The 23,653-nt window shown below is 42.2% G+C and overlaps 1 protein-coding gene across 3 annotated transcripts in view; it reads right to left on the bottom strand.

Moving 5' to 3' along the window:
* The window catches only part of MAP3K5 (mitogen-activated protein kinase kinase kinase 5), a 203,410-nt gene extending 191,423 nt beyond the window's left edge, over positions 1 to 11,987 (bottom strand). For 2 of the 3 annotated variants that reach the window (XM_027056793.2, XM_027056794.2), the window contains exon 1: positions 11,197 to 11,987. In XM_027056793.2, coding sequence (XP_026912594.1) covers positions 11,197 to 11,620 — 424 coding nt within the window. In that variant the 5' untranslated portion in view covers positions 11,621 to 11,987. The other variant, XM_053222202.1, reaches the window with a different exon arrangement.
* Positions 11,988 to 23,653: the final 11,666 nt, after the last annotated feature.

Below are 23,653 nucleotides of genomic sequence, written 5' to 3'. Positions count from 1 at the left end.
AGCCTTAGGTTAAAAGGGGGATTCTGAGGCTTTCTCAGGGCAATCACAGCTTCAGATGGCAGAGCAGCTGAGGAGAGAAAAGAACAGACCCTTAAGAAAACCACAGACATAGAGCCTGCTGAGAATGACCAACCTTTTGTGAAAAAAAGTCGTCAAATGGACTTTTGGAAATGGGTAAAAGAGAATACTGGGTATCCTTTCAGTGGAGGGCTGGCTTTGTACAGCCCATTCGCTGGGAACGATCTGATTTTTTTAATGATTATTTATTTTTGAGAGACAGAGAGACAGAGCATGAACAGGGGAGGGACAGAGAGAGGGGGGGACAAAGAATCTGAAGCAGGCTCCAGGCTTTGATCTGTCAGCATTGAGCCTGACGTGGGGCTTGAACTCACTAGCCATGAGATCATGACCTCAGCCAAAGTCGGACATTTAACTGACTGAGCCACCCAGGCACCCTGGAACTATCTGATTTTAAAAGGATGTGCACCGGGGCGCCTGGGTGGCACAGTTGGTTGAGCGTCCGACTTCAGCCAGGTCACGATCTCGTGGTCTGTGAGTTCGAGCCCCGCGTCAGGCTCTGGGCTGATGGCTCAGAGCCTGGAGCCTGTTTCCGATTCTGTGTCTCCCTCTCTCTCTGCCCCTCCCCCGTTCATGCTCTGTCTCTCTCTGTCCCAAAAATAAATAAAAAACGTTGAAAAAAAATTAAAAAAAATAAAATAAAATAAAAGGATGTGCACCTCTGATTGTCCTGCTAGTCATGAGAGTACATTTTACAATGCTTTTGGGATAAACATTAAATTGTGCAAAACTGATAGCAATGAGAATAATCCTTGTCCACAGCAATGTAAAGTGATTCCTGTTTGATAGAGATACAATTGATTTCCATTCTGTAGAAAAATAACTCCCAACATTTACACTTACTGATTTGCCTTACAGAACATTAGTCAGTTTTGCGTCTATTAGCAAATTCATTTCAGCATTCCTGACTGTGTGTGTGTGTGCATGCATAATATCCACTCTTCAAAGTCTCCTTGAACTGACTTTAATATCTTACTGGTTTTCTCATTAAATAATGAGTTAATTAAATATTTAACATAGATTTACATTTGCAGAAAGCCACGATTTCAGATTTTTGAAAATCATAATTTAGCACTTCTGATGAAGAGAGCGTTTTTCCCAGGAAGTGAAATTTATGTGGCAGAAAGAGGCTTTTAGTTTTGTCCAGAATGATCTGTTTCTTTAAAAGGGTGCAAAAGAGAAGTGAAATGTCAAAATGTTTTAACAGCTATTGTATTTAGGTAATGAATGAATGAGCGTAAACTATTTTGTGTACTTTCTTTATGACTGAAATGTTTCGTAACTTAATATTTTTAAATATTTTGGAAAAACTAGTTGGAGGGTGCGTGGGTGGCTCAGTCAGTTAAACGTCCAACTCTTGATTTCGGCTCAGGTCATGATCTCAGGGTTCGTGGGATCCAACCCCATGTCAGGCCCCTTGCTGAGAGGGAGGAGCCTGGGATTCTTTCTCCCTCTTTGCCCCTCTCCCACTCATTCTCTCTCTCTCTCTCTCTCTCTCTCTCTCTCTCTCTCTCTCTCTCTCACACACACACACACACACACACAAACACAAAATAAATAAACATTAAAAAAAAAAAAGAACTAGTTGGGTGGAAAGAATGGGAGTGCACGTAACTTCTGACTTCTTTAGCATCAGTTTTTCCCATGGAAACAGATACGTGTGATAAGCTTCTATTTTTCTGCAGATCTACGCCTGCTTCTCTTTCATGACTCTTCACGCATCCATCACAGTAAGAGGCATATCAAAGGCAACTGATAAGTGCTTATGGAATTGAATTACTGAGAATACATGCTCTAACATTAGAGGAAAGTGACTCAAACTCAGGAGGCAGAATTTCTTAGGGAACCATGGAAAGAAACTCTCCCCAGGCTATGTTGTAAACCAAGCTCTTGGGTTCCCTCGAGAGAAAGGCTTGTTTTGGTCTATCCCTTGGCAGTCCTTCTGATGAACCATGTCCAGAAAATAGCCTACAATTTGCCTGGAGACAGCCCATTTATAGCTCCAGTCCAAGCAACTGGCAACCAGGACTCAGCCCAGGCTAGAAGCTCCCTCTTTGGTACTCATAGAGAAATGTCAAAGGGAGCTTTCTGATGGGCTATTTTATAAGATTATTAACTAGAAGTCACTGAAATTTGTTAGCAAGAGGAGACCAGAAGTCAAGTCTCGAGTCTCATGACCATGACTCTTCCTCATAATAATCCTACCACCATGGACTGAGATGTTAGCGCTGATCCTCTTAAATAGCAAATGTGCTTGGAAATGCTTTTCATGCAGGGGAAAGTGTGACATAGTGGAAAAACCACCTCAATCTAGAAGTCAGAAGACCTGAGTTCAACTCCTACTCAGCCATATGATTTATTCTGGCCAAATCACATATCCTCTCTAAGGAAGTGCTTCCTCAACTGTAAAATATAGATAGTTACTTGGCCACATCTATTTATTTTATAGAGCTAATAAGATTAGCAAAAGAGGATGACATTGCACAGGACAACATATATTTATATTATCATTCTGATCTAGCCAAATAAAATCACCCGCACCCCAACATAACCAAACTATAAATTGAAAAATACCTAGCTGAAGGTAAAAGCATGGCCCCTGTCCAGCAGGAACCACACTCCTTGCCCTGGCTGCCCTGGCTGTAAGCTGATATTTATCACAATAAACACATGTAAAACCTTGGGTTGTGAGTAACGTGTTATGCGAGTTTTCCACAAGATGAGTAAACATTTCTAATAAAGTTTAACTCGATAAACAAGCGATGTCTCGTAACACAAGTAGTACGTGATGCCAAATGTCACATGATCACAACTGAGCCAATGGTTCTTGAAATTCACTTTGTTATACAAGTGCTTTGGATTACAAGCATGTTTCTGGGATGAATTATGCTCGCAAACCAAGGCTTTACTGTATTAGAAAAATTAATTGTGACACAAAGACGTATTTGACATGTAATAGTCTGGGTTTACTTCTCCTTAGATGACTTTTTTTTATTATTTAAAAAAATTTTTTTTAATGTTTTTATTTGTTTTTGAGACAGAGAGAGACAGAGCATGAGTGGGGGAGGGGCAGAGAGAGAGGGAGACACAGAATCTGAAGCAGGCTCCAGGCTCTGAGCTGTCAGCACAGAGCCTGACGCGGGGCTCGAACTCACGGACTGTGATCATGACCTGAGCTGAAGTCAGACACTTAACCGACTGAGCCACCCAGGCGCCCCCTCCTTAGATGACTTTTTAATAAGAAATAGGGGTAACCAAGATTTCTAAAGGAGAATGAAATCTTTGGCTTAGGCAAATACCTGGTTTGACATGGTTTGGAGTCAAAGAACACATGGCCTGAAGTTCATGGATATTCATTCGGGTGGCTCTCCTAGGAGTTCTTAGAAGCAACTAAAAGTGTTGGAGAATAGTGATATAATTGGCCACAACCATTTTAAGAGACTTGCTGTACAAAGAAATATAACTTCCTTTCTGTATGAATCCTGTACCAAAGGCAACTGCTTTCCTCATTGTTGATGACCTACCATAACAGAAAATGTTTGCTTGTAATGGAATGTTTTCTGTCACCTTGTACAACCTGTGGCATTTAAGTGACACAGATCAGCTCTGCTATGAATTTTAGCAGGAGATGCTGTTAACATTTAAATTTTCTCTTCTCCCTTCTGTCTCCCCTAAGAAAATTACCACGATGTAGTCTGCATTATGTATCTCTTCGTTTTTGTTTTCTTTTGAAAAAAAAAAAAAAAACCACTATAAAATAAAACTTACATAAGAGGCAAGTACTCACTTTAAAAAATTTTTGGAATAATTAGGTAAGACCTTAAGAATCAGCACTGTCTTATACCCTTTCTCCTTTTCCAACAATCTGGCACATATTTTGATCAGTTTCTTTAACATCACCAGCCAGAGAGAAAAGCTAATACATTAAAACAGCTAAGGAAACCAATGTATTAATATCACCAGTGGATTTTTTAAGTTTTACAATTTTGCTTTGCTTTCCTTTTTTGTTCTTATATACCACTAATAAAATTTACTACTTTAATCTTGCTCCCTGATAATAATGGTATCTTTCTTAAATATGGCCTGTCCCCCCACTTACCTATATCCAAATTACGGGACGACAAGGCTGTTTTCAAGAAGCACCCTTCCCAAGGCTGTGGGTTCCGGATTTCTTCCCGCCATTCACAGAGCTGTGGGTTCCTGCAACACTGCTCCCCCGCCCCTCCATTTACCACACTCTCAACTTCCATCTCGGCCCACGCAGAGTGGAGTGGGGTCTGAAGGGACTACTTGGGACAACAACTTGGAAAGCAGAAACAACTGATACCTGTTGGTGGAGATTTGCACATTCATTGGGCTTTGCGCGTGTCAATCCCCCACTGCTTCACAAAGAAGCCCTGAACCAATTTTATCCTGCAAGCCTGAAACGGGAACTGAACGGGCCTCTACCCAGGCCTCTGAAACAGGAAGCAGGGGACAGTCCCTGTAGCCACCAGAGAGGAACTGACCTGTAGCAGAAAACTCCCAGAAGCCTGGCGGGAGCCAGCGCCACTGGTGAGACAAGGCTACACTGTGCACTTATAATTAGGCTTCACCTAGAGGTGCAACCCACTCAAACTACCAACTGATGAATGTCTCAAGCAGACCAAAGGTGACCACGCTGAGGAAAGAAATCAGGATCCCAAGAACCTGGAAAGCAGGGCAGTCACGACAATCGGCAGTTGACAACGTGGGGTAAGAAACGAGTGCTCTAAAAACATTTATTTTTGTGCTTCGGGATTTTCTTTTTAATTTTACTTTTTTCCAATTTTCTAGTAATACCCTTTTTGGAAAATTATAACTGACCAGTCATCCAAAAACAAAACAAAACAAAACAAAAGAGGAAGCCTGGGGCTCTGCATTCATAGTGGGCAGTCAGCAACTGTCCTAGTAATATGCCAGCAAAAAGTTAAAAGCCCAGAGAACAGCCATGTATGGAGCACCACCGGGATTTTTTTTTTAAATACCTTCTTAACCAGAGATTTTCCTTATGAGTTTGTCTCTGTTTGCAAAACTGATAGTTTTGCTAAGGCTTATTTCTTGCACAAAGAAGCAGTGACTTAGTATGATGGGACTAAAAGGTGGTTTAGATCAGAGGTTGCCAAAACATTGCTCTGTTGATTGGTAACATCAAGTTTTCACTCATCCTTGGGGAAATGGAGAAAGAAGAATAATAGTGAGTTTTCTCATACATTTACTATATGTAAAGAACTGTTCTTTATTCTAAGGTTATGCCTTTCCTAATTGAATACAAAAATGTCTTTTCTCTTTAAGAAATCGTAGCAGTAAGTGACTGGTTGCCGAGTTTTCTGTCCTTCTCTATTCAATATCCTTACTTGGGAACATTAAAGGTCGACAAACACATGTCAGTTTCCCAATTTTTTTTAACTGGTCCGTGGGAACCACTATTTAAGAAATGCACTGACAGGGCAGAGCCAGCTTCAGATCTTCTGTCTCCCTGTCTCTGCCCCTCCCCTCTCTGTGTCTCTCAAAAACAGTAAAACATAAAAATCAGTTATATATAAAAAAGAAATACAGATTTCACCCTCTCCCTCAAAGTATATGAGGCTATGTATACCAAAGCATCCCTGGATTTAAAAGTAGAAAATGCAGATTGGGCTAGAAGACTTCTCAGTCTGGGATAGACAGGAGACAAAGGTTGTGTTTGTTTTGCTTTTTATCAAATAAGACTGGAAGTCTTGCTGGGAGCAAGTGGAACCAAAGCCCAGAAAGTTCAGATGCCTCTCCAATGACATAACCTAAATGGGTAACTTTCATCCTGACCCGAGCAAAGCAGAAACATAATACACATGAGAATATAAAAACTAAGTCTTACCATTTCAACCAGCATGTGTTTCCTTCCTGTTTTCCATGGGTACAACAGGGTGAAGGGCTGAGGAAGAGACTGCCATCTGCAGTAAGCCTGGTGAGGACCCCGGTGGATGAGGGAGTGAAAAGCCCTGAGCAGAGCAATGGTCCTGGGTCTCACATCAACAGGACATTGAGAGCCATAATTATAAGGTCAGGAGGGCGAGAAGCTTGAAAGAGGTGAAAGTGTTAATGCATCCCCTGCTGGCATTACTTCTTGGCCAAGTCACCAAGGGTCAAGTCCCCTACTCAGTCTCCCTCCTCTCCCTGCAGCCTTCCAAGCCTTCCTTTGTCCTCTATGTCACCATATTGCCTCCTCTCATCCTCACCAATCCAAAGAGATGTTCCTACACCTGGCCAGATGCTACCAGAAACTAGATGAAAGCAAAAGTGACTGGGTCTAACATAAGGAAAGGTATGTTCAAAGTCCCAGTTTTCAGTCCTAGGAACATAATTTTCCAGAATGTTTAAAGTAGTGAGTAGGTTTTGGGGTGTCTGGATGGCTCAGTTAGTTAAGCATCCGACTTTGGCTCAGGTCATAATCTCACAGTTTGTGGGTTCGAGCCCCACATCGGGCTCTGTGGTGAAAGCTCAGAGCCTGGAGCCTGCTTCAGATTCTGTGTCTCCCTCTCTCTCTGCCCCTCCTCCTCTCAAGGTCTGTCTCTCTCTGTCTCAAAAATAAGAAAGAATTCTTCTTTAAGAAAAATAAAAAATAACATGGTGAGTGGGTTTCATATTTCAAGTACACTGAGTTAACAAGGCTTCTCACAGGCTAGTCCCAGAATCTAAGCAACACCTCTAAGCCTGTTTCTAAACAAAGTGTGCTCCCGGTTCCAAGCAGCAACTTTACGTCATTTCACCTGAACGAACGAATATAATCTCTTTATGGTTCAGTTTCCTTACAATCAAAAAGGGGGGAACAATAAAGCCTACTCTAGCTATACTTCACAGAACTGATGTTCATTAAAAAAAATTTTTTTGAGATGCTGTCAGATGGAACTGTCTACCTGAACGGAGTAGCTCTGTATCACTAACATATCACTGCCATCTCTTCACTTTTATAGAAACTGACTGCCTACAATGCAGGGGGCTGGGAAGGGGTGTTGTTAGCTTGCCATTTGCCATCTGTGAGTAACAGTCTCATACACGTAAATATGACGATTTTCACAAAAGCTTCGATAGAACATTAGTTTCCTCTCAGAACAGAATGAAAGAGAGAATGACAAGTGTAGTCAAAGAATGAACTAGATTATGGTTAAACAATAATCAAATAGGGAAAAGCTTCAACTGCCATCTATTCTTTAAAAAGACCCTGGTACACACAGATAGGGAAAAGCTGATAAAAATGTAACCCAGCTTTAAGTTCTTGTCCAGTCCAGTAAACTGAGCTGTTCCAAGTTAAGTAGCCCTTATTCACCCTTCCAACTCAGTTCAGCTGTCACCTCTGAACCTGCCCTCCCCCTAGTTTGACTCTAGAATGTCTCCTGGGACCCAAGGCATTCTGTAAGGATCTTCGCAGAGGCCTGCTGCAGCCAGGCTTGATGTCTGCCCTTTCCACTCACCCTGAACTCCTTGAGGGGCTGAGGATATGATATATACAAGCAGTTGATTCACCTCTAAGGACTGAAATAAGTCATTTGGTATTAATGTAATTTATGTATATAAATATATGTATTTATATATAACGTATAATGTAATTCATTTTGTATTAATGTAATTTTAAAGTACAGAATTTAACAGAGCAATTATTCTAACCTTCCACTCTTTTTGGAGATTTAAAAAAAACTTGTAACATTTATTTATCTTTTAATGTTTATTTATTTTTTGAGGTGGGGGGGCACTAGTGGAGAAGGGGCAGAGAGAGAAGGACAGAATCTGAAGCAGGCCCCAGAGGCTCTGGGCTGTCAGCACAGAGGCTGACACAGGCTCTAACTCACCAACCAAGAGATCATGACCTGAGCCAAAGTCAGACGCTTAACCAACTGAGCCACCCAGGTGCCCCTATTCATTTAGTTTTGAGAGAGAGAGAGAGAGAGAGTCTGAGTAGGGGAGGGACAGAGAAAGAAACAGAGAGACAGAATCTAAAGCAGGCTCTGGGCTCCGAGCTGTCAGCAAAGGGCCCAATGCGGAGGTTGAAGCCATGAACCATAAGATCATGACCTGAGCCAGAGTTGGATGCTTAACCAACTGAGCCACCCAGCATCCCACTTTGCTCCAAATTAGAGAAGAACCAAAGGCCAGAATCCAGATCTGGACACTCTTGTTCTGATGCTCTGTCCCAACATACCATGCTGCCCTACCTTTGCAAACTCGAGGGATTAAATGGGGGAATCCTAGAAATGTAGTTCCGGGCTCCTGGGTAGCTCAGTCAGCTGAGTGACCGACTGCGACTCAGGTCATGATTTCACGTTTTGAGTTTGAGCCCCACACTGGGCTCTCCGCTGTCAGTGCAGGATCCTCTGACCCCTCTCTCTCCACCCTCCCCTCCTTGTGCTCTCTCCCTCAAAGATAAATAAACATCTAAAAAAATACTTAAAAAAAAAAAAAAAGAAAGAAAGAAATTTAGTTCGATTTTCCCCTCCACATCAGACCCTTGTCAAGGCTACAGGCTTTCGGAGGAGATGAAGGGCTCTGTTCATAATTCCACACTTTGGAGAAGAGCCAGGATGAAAACTCAGATCTAACTTGAGGGACACTGCTCTTCTGAGTATATCTTGGGGATTCAATTTCCAAATGAAGGTAGTAAATGTAGGTAGAACAAAAGATAGCGTGGCACAGGGGCCAAAAATCTCGCCAGGCCTGTTTCTGTACAGCTTGCAACCTGAGAATGTATTTTTTTTTTTACGTTTTTAAGTGGTTGAAAAATAATTGAAAGAGTAATTATTTTGTGAAGTAAATGAAAGTGAAATCTCAGGATTCACTAACAAAATTTTACTGGAACCCAGCCACAATCACTTGTTTAGGTACTGAGCTGGCTGCTGTCGTAACAACTACAGAGTTGAGTAGCTATGAGAGAGACCTCCCGCAAAGTCTAAAATATTTACCATCTGGCCCTTTACAGAAAAACGTGTCCCTGGTGGAGGAGGAGTAAGTGCTCTCTCAGAAATCAGAAGACAACTTCGACCACCCTCAGACTCTCGGCAGCTCTCAGCTGAGAAAACCAAAGGGTTTGGCCAAAATTGCTACCATCATCATTCTGTCACATCTTCGGTGCCGAACGAGAGGGCTCAGAGTTCGTGTCACACACACGGGAAAGGGTGAAACTGGGGCCTGTCCAGGTTGAAGGAAGCAGCAGATGAGATAGAGGTGGCTTGGAAACATAGGGCTTCCCACAGGGTGTCCTCCTCACTATTCCACACTGCCCCTGGATGGCTTGTGAGGTCCCTGGCAGCTCTCCATCACATGATTCCAAGACAGGGAGCTTCCTTTGACCCTGGGAGTAAATCAGCCCAGCTAAATGGGGGCAGCAAGGGCAAAGATGACCTTCGAGGGTCAGCCACCTGAAGTAGACTCCTGCATTGACCAGTTACCACCTCCGAGTCCAGGCCAGTCATGGAGCCCTTGGTTTTCTCCTCTAAGAAGGATAGGAAGTATTTCCTTCTCAGGCTTGTTTGCAGAATTTAGCAAGATACAGTTCAAGTGTCGGTTCCCTTGTAATCTTCCTCTCTCCCTTTCCCACAAACAGTATTTGGAGAATAAACAGTAAGTGAGCCTTGTTAGGAAACTTTCTTTCAAATTAGCTGAGAGTTTAAGATTTTTTTTTTTTTACAGAGTCTTATAAAAAATACTGAATCTATCTGTGCAATAAAAATAGGCTCAGTATTTGCTTGGGTGTTTTCCTCACATATCTTTCAGTTCTTTGAAGCTTCTTCCAAATTATAAGCCAAAAATAAGAGTGCTGTAATTTTTAGAAAAAGTTACGTGTATGCAATTTTTATAGCAAGTCACACAAAGAACTAAGCTATAATACATCATACTCATGTTCAGTTATGAAGACCAAGACTGTAAAAAAAATACCAGCACCAGAAAGCCCTAGTTTATTTAGTCTGGTTTCCTTAACATGAAGTTCTTCTTGTTCTTAAAATATTCAGCTTTGGCTGAATTCCAAAGCTGACATAAGCCTACTTCAGGTGTTTTGAAGAGACTAAAGAGAATCAGAACTGAAAGCAAAATTGGAGACTAAAACCTTTTATGTGATCACAAATGCAAGAACCTTATTGTTTGAAACCACCATTAAATCAAATTTTCCGCCCACACTTACAAAAATAAATATGTATATATTCTCATATTTGGTTGCACAGGGTACTGAAGGTTAATTTCAATAGCATGTTACTATTCCTAACATTAGCCAACAGATAGCTAATTGCATCAGTCACTAGAACTGCAATGATACTTTCTGAAATCGGTGATCAGTTGAGAAGATTTTTATGGACTTTTTATGGATTATACTAGCAATCACTTTAACAGCCAAGCTAATCTTAGTTATGAAAATAGCATATAGAATTTTAAACAGTGTTAAATTATGTACTTTCCAGCCCATCATAGTATATATGCGGTAATGAAAAAAAAATCCTCTCAAAAGATACCACATAAGTTTAGTGAAAGCTACAAGCTTATGGCTGTTGGAAGTAATTCCTTGGAAGTTCAAATTGGTAAGACTGGAACATTCAAGCCACTAAACTTGTTAAAGTAAAATGACTTGGGAAGATCACGACACGTCATGCAAATTCGTATGAATACACTCTGTGAGCAGCGGGCTGCGTGGTTTCTGTACTTCCAAAACTACACAGAAAGAAACAAATGAGAGCGTCATCTAAAAGTCACAGGTATATATAGAAGGAAAATATGGGCCAAAAGTAACAGAAGAGAAACCAGAACACCAAATGCTGAAGGCCTGATTGGAGTAATATCTCGCTCTGTTGAAGAACTGAAAAGTTCTTTATTAGGACCGCAGGGACCCAGAGCTCCAGCGCGGGCCAGTGGGTGAGCCTGGCACAAACACACAGGATCTTGCACCAGCACCCACTCTCTCCCAGAAGCGGCGAGCGCTAGGAGCGGTCACGCAGCGCCGCTCGCTGCCCTTAAGGTGGGGCAAGAAGTAAATGAGTAGGAAGCACGCTTGGAGCCTAGTAAACCGTTCCCCACCCCTGCTGCGGCCAGGGAAAACGTGGCCCCTGGCCGTGGAAGACGGGGAAGGGGTTGCACACGCACCTGCATTGTAGAAACGATCCAGCACCGCGGTTTCCCCAAAGTCCAGTTTACCAAAATGCACGGTCTCCAGGGTGGCGCCCACCGTCTCGCACGCCTCCCGCAGGCTCTGCAGGGCCTCGCTCTCGGCCATCACCAGCTGCCCCTGGCTCGCTTCGTTGATCACATATGCCACCGTGGTCCGTCGGCCGCCTCCGCCACCAGAGTTGCCCCGGCACCGGGTGGCGCTGCTCCCAGAGGTGGCAGCGGGACACCCGGTGCCCGGGGCGGCGGCACTCTCCACGTTCCAGAAGCTGCCCGGCGGCGGCGGTGGTAGCTGGCTCTCCTCGCCCTCGGCCGCCGCCGCCGCTGCTCCCCTCCGGCAGCTGCCGCCCTCGGCGAAGGGTGGCACGGAGAAAGTGATGCCCTCGCCCGCCTCCGCGCTCATCTCTCCCGGCCGGGCTGCGGCGGCGTCCCCCGCCCAGCCGCACCGTCTGGCCAGCCACAGCTCGGGGCTGCTCCGTGCGCGCCGGGCTAAGCAGCTGCCATCGCGAGTCGCGCCTTCCGCGCCGCGCCGCCGCCTCCTCTCAGGCGCCCTTTCCCCCGAAGGGACGCCGCTGCCCGGCGGCGGCTCGCCCCTCCTTGGCGCCTCCGTGGCCGCGCCGCTCGTCCGAGGCAGGGTGTAGAGTACAAGGGGTGGGGACGCCAGGTTGAGCGGGAAGGGACAGCGCTTCCTTCTCTTGGCGGGCAGACAAGTCGGCTCGCAAACCTGCGCCGCGGTGCAGCTGAAGGGCGCCGCGCTCGGGGTGCGGTGCGCCCTGGCCACCGGGCGCGCGGCCCCGGCTCCTTTGGTGCCGGGCGCTGGGAGGAGCCGGGGAGGGTGCCCGCTGGGTGGGGAGCTACCTGGCCAGCACCTCACGGGCGGGCAGGCTCTCCAGGCTGCGTCCCGGAACAGCAGCAGCCGCAGCCGCAAGGACCCGCCTCCCTCCTCGGCGGCAGCTCCCCTTCATCTGCTCTATTTCCTCCTCCTCCCCTGGCCTCGTTTCTCCACCGAGCGCGCCGGGGCCGCTGCGTCCGAGCGCCAACCTCGCCGCGGGAGTCTCGCCGCTCTTGCAGCCGCTCGCCCTGTCGGCCACCGGCTTCTGCCGCCCACTCGTCGCGGCACCGGAGAGTCAGGGCCCGCCCCGGGGGAGGGCGCTGCTGGGAAGCTCGAGCCCGGACGAAGTCGACCGCGCAGTGGCTCGCGGACTTCGACTGGGCCCGGAGCGCTGCGCCGGACCGGGTTTCTTCGCCGTCACCCACTCGACGCGCACCTAAAAAGACCCGGAGTGAGCCAAAGGCCGAAACGCATGCGACGGCAGCGCAAAGAAAGTCTCTCCTGCGAACAGTCGGGGCTCCGGAGCTAGTCCGCGAGGCGTTTGCAGCGGTCCCCGCGGCCACGGCGCCCCCCTCCGGCGCCTGCCGGGCTAGCTCTGCGCGCTGTCTGGTACAGCGCGGGGAGGCCCGCGTTGCGCAAGGCTGGAGGATTTCCACTAGCGTCCCGCAGCCGGGGCCTAAAGTGGATGAGGATTCCTGACCGTGGCACTGCGGAAGTGGCCGGCATAATTGATCAGGTCTGCCTCTGCTACTTTTCATGTAAAAAATTCGAGTAGCTATGTTAGCAGTAATGAGAAATTGATTAGTTCCAACTGCTGAAGGACTTAGCATTCTCATTTAGGGTTTTAAAGCGCCCCCGCGCCCCCCCCCCCCACGGCCCCTGCTCGCCCCGTATACTTTCTGGAGATAGAATAAGGCGTTTGTATCCCAATCCGCAAAGCATCATCCAATGAAAGGAGGAAATTAAGTGACATCCTTTTTTTTTTTTTTTTTAATTGCACCACGGCGGGGGAGGGGGAAGGATACCTGGATTGCTTAAAAGCGATGAAAAGGAAGAAATCTACTTATTTGGAGAGCAAATAAGTTTTCAGAGAACTTCTCCAAAATGTTCTATGTGTTAGGAAAACTGGTGAAAGCTGCAGTGAAGTAACAATTTTGGACTTCCCATCTCAGAGGTGGGAACCAAGATAAGTGAGGTCTCTGAATAAAGTAGAGTAATGCAAATTATCAATGCAAATTGAAGTGTAGAAGAAAAGGAAGGATGAAACAGTTGAGTAGTAGAGTTAAAAGAGGGAAGGAAATAGTAATGAGGAAAAACACCTCGCAGCTACACAAATGTAGTCTTAACGAAGCCATGTGACCTTAGCTTTTTCTAAAGGTGTGTAAAATGATAAAAGTAAATTTGTAGTAAGGAAGTTACATGTCATCTGGGATCTATATGACCCTTGTCTGCTTTAGGACTCGATCTCATTAGGAAAGTATGTGTTTAGTGAAGCAAAATACTGACAGGCTACTAATAGTTACATACCTTCTTTATTTCCAACAACTTGTCAAACCTCCAAACTCCTGTGGGAGTAGATAATCCTCCACCCCATCCTAGCCTGAAACAATACATACTAGAAGTTCATTAGGACCATGTCTGGAAAACTAAAATACCTAAATTCTCAAATTGCATTCTGTTACACAAATAAGGTGAGGTCTAACATTATGTATAAAACTGCCTTTTAAAGCCCATACCTTTTTAGATCACTTAGCCTTTGCTAAGCCCTTCCAGATCTTTTCAGAGCCATTTTTCATACACACAATTTTTGTCTTTGTTTTACTTTGTTTTGTTTTACTTTGAATTAATTTAATAACTTGAAAGATGTTAGGGATTGCTGGCACCCAAACCCCAGTGCAATGATGAAAGACTGCTTCTAGTTGGTACTAAGGCTGTCTCACTACCTAAATATGGCAAGGTTTAACTAATGTAAGTTACATATCGTGTATTGGATTGAACCATATGAATTTACATTTTTATAGCTGATAAACAGTCAAATATGCCCACACTCAGATGGCTCAACTTATAACTGAGATTTGGGGCCTGTGTGGAGGCAGAAAGGACAGGTGTAGCACTGAGTCTCAGTCTACTCTTAGCTTGCCAAGCCTGGCTCAGAGTGTCCTGAAGGAATGAAAGCCTTCTTGTAATTGGATTACCCAGAAGTTGCAATTTGTGGTTTTGCAATTTGTCTCTAAAGAAGGAGCACTTTTTCTAATCCAAAAGGACAACTAATGTGGCAATGGTGAACAGCAGAAAAATTGTCCATCTTGGGTTTTCAGGTTTGTTCTTGAAGAGGCAAAATGGCGAATTTTAAGCCTAAAATGGATGAGGGTCTCCTAGCTAGCTAGCTTTTGTTTTAGACAAGTTTACCTTTCTCTGTATCCTCAGGTAAGATAAATGGGAATACAATATAGTCTTAATTGCAAAAAGTATTTAAATATCAGAGAATCACTAATTTAAGTATCAGAAAATCAAAAGTAAGAAAAGTATCAGAAATCAATAAGGAAGCCAGTAAGAAGTATCAAGCAACTGGGATGAATACATAATTTAATTGATTGCTAAATTTAACTCTGTGTATTTGGCTGCCCAAATAAAAAGAAAACACATAAAGCGTACATATATTCATTCATATGAAGAGTCAAGTCTTGTGCTAGCATTGAACTCTAGAAAGACTTTATTACTTACATAGAATCTGATATAGAGTACATTGAGCAATACAATTGAATATGGATTTCTAAAAAGTTACATATGTTCTTCAAATTTATATTTTATATTGTTAGAAACCAAGAACATAATATTAAATATTAATTCAATGGAACCTAAAATAAGAGGAACCTAAAATAATATAAATCAGATGCAAAACTTTCTGGTTATATTACCTTAATAAATTGGTAGAATTGAGGGTATTATGTAACTCACTGAAGCTCATAACTTAGCATTCTGTATCAAGGAAAGAAGGAACCCAAGGTGGGGTACCTCCTGGCTCAGTCAGTTAAGCCTCTGACTCTATTTTAGCTCAGGTCATGATTTCACTGTCCTGAGTTCAAGCCCCATATTGGGCTCTAGGCTAAGGGTAGAGCCTGCTTGGGATTCTCTCTCTCTGCCCCTCTTCCCACTCATGCTGGTTTGAGCTTGTGCATTTTTTTTTCTCTCTCTCAAAATAAATAAATAAACATTTAAAAAAGAAGAAGAAAAAGGAGCCCAACAGAAAAGAGAAGTAACATTGCTTAGATCCTAGCACAAATAGCAGCTTCTTTACAAGCTTTTCAGGGATTGAATCACAGTTAGTGAATACTAGAATCATAATATCATAAAGATTCTATGACAGGTACCGGATGGCTCAGTCAGTTGAGCGTCCGACTTTGGCTCAGGTCATGATCTCACAGTTTGTGAGTTTGAGCCCCACATAGGGCTAGCTGCTATCAGCCTGTCAGCAGAACCTACTTTGGATCTATTCTCTGCTCCCCCCCACTTGTGCTCACCCAAAACTAAACTTTTTTTAAAAATTTTTTTAATGTTTATTTTTTGAGAGACAGACACAGCATGAGCAGAAGAGGGGCAGAGAGAGAGAAGGAGACCCAAATATGAAAACAGGTTCCAGGCTCTGAGCTGTCAGCACAGAGCCCAATGTGGGGCTCGAACTCACGAGCTGTAAGATCATGACCCAAGCCAAAGTTGGACGCTCAACCGACTGAGCCACCCAGGCGCCCCAAAAAACTAAAAAATTTTTAAAAAAGATTCTATGGTATCTTTATACCTTTAAAAGGCATGGCACCAAACTGAGACTCATGTTGTCACTCAGAGTCTATTCTACTGCTACTTAAAACTGGGTCTTGGGATATATCTGAGAACACAACAGGTAGAGCAAAGAATTTTCCTAATAAAGAGCTAGAGAAATACAAGGGAGAAATTTCTGCTTCTGATGATGACAGATTAGACATTTGAATAAGCCTAGGAATGCTGAACAAAATTTGAAATTTAAAAGAAAGTGATGAAAACACTAATGAGGTAATGAGGAACTATCTGACCAGATTCTGGAAGAGAGGCCAGAGATCCACATGGTATTTTCACAGTTGGGACTGCTTTTGGCCTGGCAGGTTTTTTTTTTGCGAGTGTGAATTAGGCAGCTAAAAGGCTGAACTACATTTTTGACAACATCTGGAAGGGCAAAAGCCAAGGATGATATAGTCAAGAAGTAGGGATGAATTAAAAGTAAAATGACCTTTCCAGGGAGAACACCCTGTCTCCAGATATCAGAGTAACCCACACAAAAAAAGTCTCAAACCCTGAAATTGGATTAAGGTAATTCCAGGCATTCCACAAACAGAATTCACTCCAGAGAAAGATAACATCATCCTGGGACTTTATGAGTCACCTCAAGCTGGCTTTGTTCCTCAACAGGAAGTCATTGTTCTTCTCAGAAAGGGGGTGGGCGGGGGAACGGATCCTATAGGATCCACTTACCTACAGGGCCTTGTAACTGTCTCTCACCTTGTCCTCTGGCACCTAGAAATGATGAAACCACTAGCCCCGCATTCCTGCACAATCCTTAGAAGCTTCCCTTGTACCTCTTCCATACCTTTGTAATTCATTCGTCTCTCTGCAAATAAACCCAGCTCAAATTATCTTGTTTCCTGTTGACTCTGATAACTACTAATGAGCTTTTAGAAATGAGAAAGCTAACTTTACCTCTTTGGGCCTGTTTTCTCACTGTGTTGAATTGGATTAAATTGAAAATCCTTTGAAGCTCTGATGTGCTGTGTTTTCAGTTGAAATACCGGTGTTTACACTGAGTTGAAATGTGTAAAGAACAAAAATACCACTGGGTCACAAAGTAGTAGTTGGGGGAACTTTCTCTTTATAGAAATACTTTAGCTAATACACATAACAAGCCTGAGGTAGTTAGAACATCACCAGTGTGAAACTTTTAATGAATTTGGATCCAGGTATGGATCACCAATAGTCACTAACATCACTAGAAGAGAGAACCAGATATTTGCTTCCTGATGGAAAAACACACCACCAGTTATGACGTAGTCAGACCAAAAATAGCGGGTGTGAATCTCATCTCCTCAAAGTCCTAAAATCCAAGGCTGAGATTCTACAACTAATGCCCAGAAATACAGAGGACCAAAATGGGTTAAAATATTCTGGAAATGCAGGGTGCCTGGGTGGCTCAGTCGGTTGAGCATCCAACTTGGGCTCAGGTCGTGATCTCACAGTCTGTGAGTTCAAGCCCCGCGTCGGGCTCTGTGTTGACCGCCTGGAGCCTGTTTCAGATTCTGTGTCTCCTTCTCTCTCTCTGACCCTCCCCCGTTCATGCTCTGTCTCTCTCTGTCTCAAAAATAAATAAAGGTTAAAAAAAAATTTTTTTTTTTAATTCTGGAAATGCAACTTGTAGAATCTAAACTGTAGGAAACTGTAAGACAAACGGCTCATTTTCTTACATTAATAAGTTACTATCACTGTAACTGATGCTTGAGTTCCTTTTCTAGTGATGATACGGTCAAATGTGTGTTAGGGCCACTTCCAGTTGAAAAAGTAAGTGCCCGTCACCACACTAACGGCTTTACATGCATATCTCAAGTCTCCCATTAGGTAAGTCCAGAGGAAAAAAGTTACCCAATGTCAGACGAGGAGTTAGTAATAAAACCACGGTTTCAATCCAGAACCTATGCTATTATCTACTGCTCCTTGTCATAATGAAAGGATAAGATTATCGCTTCAGAAAATATCAAACAGCCTGCTTTTTTGTTGTTGTTGTTCTGGGGTGAAGATAACGCAACCGTTTCATTTCACAGCATGATAAAGTTTCAAAGACGGGCGATGAAAAGTTGAAACAGTCTATTTGCCAAATGCGGAATTAAAATATCATGTCAAAAGACCATTCTTGTTATTCTGGAAGTTGTGTATAGTAGTTGTATTTTCCAAGCTCTTTGATCAGAAGCCAGGGAGAGTGAAGTCCTGGGGAATAAGCTGAGACTAGAGTCAACAGGGGTGGGTGCTGTTTGTGTTTATGGTTATACCATCATTACCACTAGTACCTCTTTACTGCTACTCTTTTTTTTTAATTTTTTTTTTAATGTATTTATTTATTTTTGAGACAGAGACAGAGCACGAGCAGGGGAGGGGCAGAGAGAGAGGGAGACACAGAATCCAAAGCAGGCTCCAGGCTCTGAGCCATCAGCACAGAGCCTGACGCAGGGCTCCAACTCACAGACTGTGAGATCATGACCCAAGCCGAAGTCGGACGCTCAACCGACTGAACCACCCAGGCGCCCCTCTTTACTGCTACTCTTATTACTTTAAAACTACTCTTATTACTACTACTGTACTCCATGTTTGGTGTGGTAGTTGCTAAAAAACAAGTTTGGAAACCAAGGCCGAGGTCAGGCTTTGAAGCATCTTCATGAAAGATAAATTTAACTTCATCCTCCAAGAAAAAGAGACATTCAAGGATTTTGAGCAGAGGAGTAATATGATCCAATCTATATATTAGAAAGAAAACTCTTGCTGATGTAGAAGTCTGGGCCTTCAGCTAAATGCGAAAAGAAGGTGAGAAGCTTCTGCAATATTCCAAGCCTGGACTAGGGAAGGAGCAGTGGTCTTGTTGCATCTCAAGTCTCCTTGAGTGGGAATGATATTTGATGGAATCTTTGATATGCTTCTTCTAAAAGCATACTTGCCATTTTAATTTCTCATTATGTCCTAGTAAGTTAAAGCAATTTTAATACAGAGAAGTAGTTCTCTTCATGGTTTGTTAAAGGAAGACCAAAGCTTCCTCTATTTAAAATTGCCCCGTGCTGCCGCTGTTCCAACCACATACTTACCATCTCCAGTTTGTCCAAGTCTTGCCTTCTTCTCCCCCTACCCACTTTGACTAAAGTTCTTACTATTAAAGCCATCCCTTTAATTTAGATAAACATGTCATGAAAAATATATACACAGGGCCACAGCCACAGTAAGAGTAAGCAACAGAAACCAACTCTGACTACCAAAACTAAAACAAAATCAATTTTTTTTGCAAACATATCAGGGCTTAAGGAATCAAAGCAAGCCTGCGGCCCAGGCTCGAAAATACAGAAACCAAGAGCCCTCAAAGACCAGAAGCTATAGCTAAGGTCACTCTACAGGACCAGTACCTCTGCCTTTGTCACAGCTTTTTTTTTTTTTTTTTTTTTATGACACTACAAATTGTTAAAGATGTAAGTCCTCTAAATTAATAGTGCTGGTTCATGGATAAATATCAATGAAACAGAATAGAAAATCTGAAATGGATCCAATTCCATGTGAAAATTTAGTATAAGATAAAAACAGCCTTTTAGATGATTGCAAAAGAAGGACTTTAAAAAGTCATGTTGGAATAACTGCAAAGCCATATGGAAAAGATAAAATTGGATTCATTCCCCACACCACACACCAAGAAAAATTCCAAATGGCTAGGAGATTTAATTATAAAAAATGAAACTATATTGGGGCTCCTGGATGGCACTGCTCAGTGAGCATCTGACTCTTGATTTCTGCTCAGGTCATGATCCCAGGTTATGGGATTGAGCCCTGTGTCGGGAGCCTGCTTAAGATCCCCTCTCTCTCTCTCATTCTGCCCTTCTCCCCACATCGTGTGCTCTCTCTCTCTAAAATTAAAAAAAAAAAATGAAACCGTATGAGTACTCGGTAAATATATGGGTACATTCTTTTCTACCTAGGAGCAAGGAACACTTTCAGGACCGTGACTCAAAATCCAAAAGCAAGAAAGGAAAAAATAGATAAACTTGATAATATAAAAATCTTTACATAGCAGAAGATAACAAGCAAACTAGACAAATAGAAAACTGGGAAAAAAATATCTACAACTGATTCACAGCTCATAAAATGAATTTCTAAAAACAGAGAAGTAAGAGACCAAAAACCTATAGAAAAATGAGCTAGAGGAGGCCATAGGCAATTCATAAAGATGGAAGTACAGGTGTCTTTTACCCATATAAAAAGATGTTCAGTGGAGCACCTGGGTGGCTCAGTCATTTAAGTGTCTGACTTCGGCTCAGGTCATGAACTCACAATTGGTGAGTTCAAGCCCCATATCAGGCTCTGTGCTGACAGCTCAGAGCCTGGAGCCTGCTTCAGATTCTGTGTCTCCCTCTCTCTCTCTCTGTTCCACCCCCACTGGAGCTCTGCCTCTCTCTCTCTGTCTCTCTCTCTCAAAAATAAAGATTAAAAACTACTAATAAAAATTAATTTAAAAAGATGCTCAGTGAGAAACAATTTATAATGAGAACTGCAAATTAAAATTACACTAGCATATCACCTTGTACCTAATAATGTTGGCAAAAATCCAGAAGTTTGACAACACACTCTATAAGAAAATGGGCATTCATTCATTTCTGGTGGAATAAAAAAAAATGATAAAATACCTGCAAAGGGAAATTTGTCAATATCTAGCAAAATCATATAGACACTTACCCTTTGATCCAGCAATTCCACTTCTAAAAATATATTTCAGGGGTGCCTGGGCGACCCTGTCAGTTAAGCATCTGACTGTTGATTTCTGCTCGGGTCATGACCTCATGGTTCATGAGATCAAGACCTCCTGCCAGGCTCTGTGCTGACAGCATGGAGCCTGCTTGGGACTCTCTCTCTCTCTTCTTCTCTCTCTCTCTCTCTCTCTCTTCTTCTCTCTCTCTCTCTCTCTCTCTGCCTGTCCCTTGCTTATGTACTTTCTTTCTCTCTCTCTCTCTCTCTCTCTCTCAAAATAAATAAACAAAAAAATAGTAATACAAATATATTTCAAAGATAATTGGTAGAATGGTGAAAGACATTTTTAAAAGTCTATTAATTTCAGTTCTATTTATAATAGCAAAAAATTGAAAATCACCCAAGTGTTCACCCGTCAGGAACTGGTTTAATGAACTCTGATACATCCACTAAATGGAGTACTTACTATGCAGCCATAAAAAGGAATGTTGACTATTCTATACATAACCATTTTTTTCCCTAGTTTTCTAGGGATTTACATTGAGAAGAGAATTCTAGGTCCAATTTTTCTTTTATGGCTGGAATCAAAGTCCAGGTAACTTTTCTTAAAGTAATATATTTTCACTGAGTTTTGTAACACAAATTCACATACATAAGTATATGTCTCACTCTCTTAATGAAATGTTAACACATTATATACAACTTTCTACTCCTTGTGTTTTTGGATACTCGACAACACGCAGTGCATGACTGGGAACCTCGAAAGAAGATAAAGGAGTGGGGTGATTCCTCTGTCAAAAGGCAATTTCTGGACAGTGATGCAGGGAAGGAAAACTCCAACAAGAAGCCAGATATCTTTGGTTGAAGATAAAAGATTGGAATATGGGGAGGCTAAGGCCATTAGAACTTAAGGACATACTATACAAAAGGAAGCTTTACAGAGAAAGAATTCCAGAAATTTGCATATAAGACCTTTGATACCACACTGCATGTGCATAGAATAAAACCTCATAAGCCCAGGAGGGACCCATGGATGGCTCAGTCAGTTAAGCATCAGACTTTGGCTCAGGTCATGATCCCATAGTTCATGGGTTCGAGCCCCGTGTCGGGCTCTGTGCTGACAGCTCAGAGCCTGGAGCCTGCTTTGGATTTTGTGTCTCCCTCTCTCTCTCCCCCTCCTCCATTCACACTCCATCTCTTTCTCCCTCAAAATAAGTAAACATTAAAAAAAAATTTAGACCTCATAGGCCAGGAAAGAACACCCTCTGAGGAAAAAGTATCAGCACTCTCTGACATAAACAATTTCCTGAGCTCACACTGGGCTGAGGATAATTTGGGTTTTCCCCAGCCAGAGCAGAGAGAATTCATTGAGTAATGAAGTATTTAGAAGTGATTCCAGAAGATCCACAACTAAGAAGTGCGCTAAATTGTCTCTACAGTAAAGACCATTTAGGCCTGCCTTGAATGAGCTTAGAAACAAGAAAGTTCTCCCATAAATCAATAACTTCTTGCTAGAAAAAAATCTGATACACTTTAAAGAAATATAACAAAAATATAGCATTCAATAAAGTAAAACACAAAACACCTACCATTCTGTCAAAACGTAATAGACAAAGGAGGGGGAAAAAATGCAACTTTTAACAAGGACAAAGATCAGCTGTAGAAACAGGCCCAGAAGTGACAGAGATGATGCAATTTGTAGACAAAAACATTGTAACAGCTACGATAAAATATGCATAAATGCTCAAGGATGCAAAACAACACAAGAACAAAATGAGAAAAGAAATGGAAGATGTAACAAAGAGCCAAATGGCCTTTCTAGATATGAAAACTATAGTAGTTTAAATTAAAGGTTACTTGGATGGGATTAATAGCAAATTAGACACTACAGAAGAAATCATCAGTGACACTGCAGTAATAGAAACACACAGAAAAAAAAACACAGAAAAAAAATGAGAGCATAATGATCTGTGGGATAATATCAAGTGATCAAAAATACATGTAATTTGAGTTTCATGAATGTTAAAAGGAGATTCTTCAGGTAAAAGCCTTTAAATTTACTGTGTCCCCTTTCCTGGGCTTCACATTTTTCTTCTTTAAAAAGACAAACATTTCCCTATCAGCTTTATATCATGTTATGTATCATTATTATATTAAAATGGAATGTTTGTATAAATCCAAGTGATTCTACCAGTTCGTAAATATCTTGACCCAATATCAGTTATAGTCTTTACATTTTCCAGTGGGATGATCAAAGATTATCTTGGTATCTTGAAATTCCATGTGAACAGCAAAGATTTATACGTGTAAATATAAGCTGCCTTTGAGATTGTCTGAAATCCTCTTTTGATGTATTGGCCAAAATGTCATATTTATTTCTCCTTTATTTTAATCACAGTTATCTCTAATCTCTACTATAGAATTCCAATGTATAAGAGACCTTTGAATAAATGTAAGTGTTTGTTGTCTTGATAGTTTGTGAACGAAAATCTCCAAAAGCCAACCAAGAAAAATTTTTTAAATCACAATTTACTTGAATAGTATCAATTAATTAATTTGATCACTGGTTATTTTTTTAAACTTTAATTCCAGTATAGTTAACATACAGTGTTATATTAGTTTCAGGTGTACAATATAGTGATTCAACAATTCTATACATTACTCAGTGCTCATCATGGTAAGTGTACCCTTAATCTTCACCTATTTCACCCATTCTCCTACCCACCACCCCTCTGGTAGCCATCAGTTTGTTCTCTAAGAGTCTGTTTTTTGGGTTGTCTCTCTTTTTTTATTCATTTGTTTTATTTCTTAAATTCCACATGGGAATGAAATCATATGATATTTGTCTTTCTCCGACTGATTTCACTTAGCATCATACTCTCTAGGTCCATCCATGTCGTTGCAAATGGCAAGATTTCATTCTTTTTGTGACTCAGTAATATCCCATTCTTCCATTCTGTCTATATACCACTTCTTCTTTATCCATTCATCTATTGATGGACACTTAAACTGCTTCCATAATTTTACTATTGTAAATAATGCTGAGGTAAACATAGGGATGCATATATCCTTTCAAATTAGTGTTCTCATGTT

This window comes from Acinonyx jubatus, chromosome B2, assembly GCF_027475565.1.
Source record: "Acinonyx jubatus isolate Ajub_Pintada_27869175 chromosome B2, VMU_Ajub_asm_v1.0, whole genome shotgun sequence".
Classification (NCBI taxonomy): domain Eukaryota; kingdom Metazoa; phylum Chordata; class Mammalia; order Carnivora; family Felidae; genus Acinonyx; species Acinonyx jubatus.
This window is presented reverse-complemented; position numbering and strand designations above follow the sequence as displayed.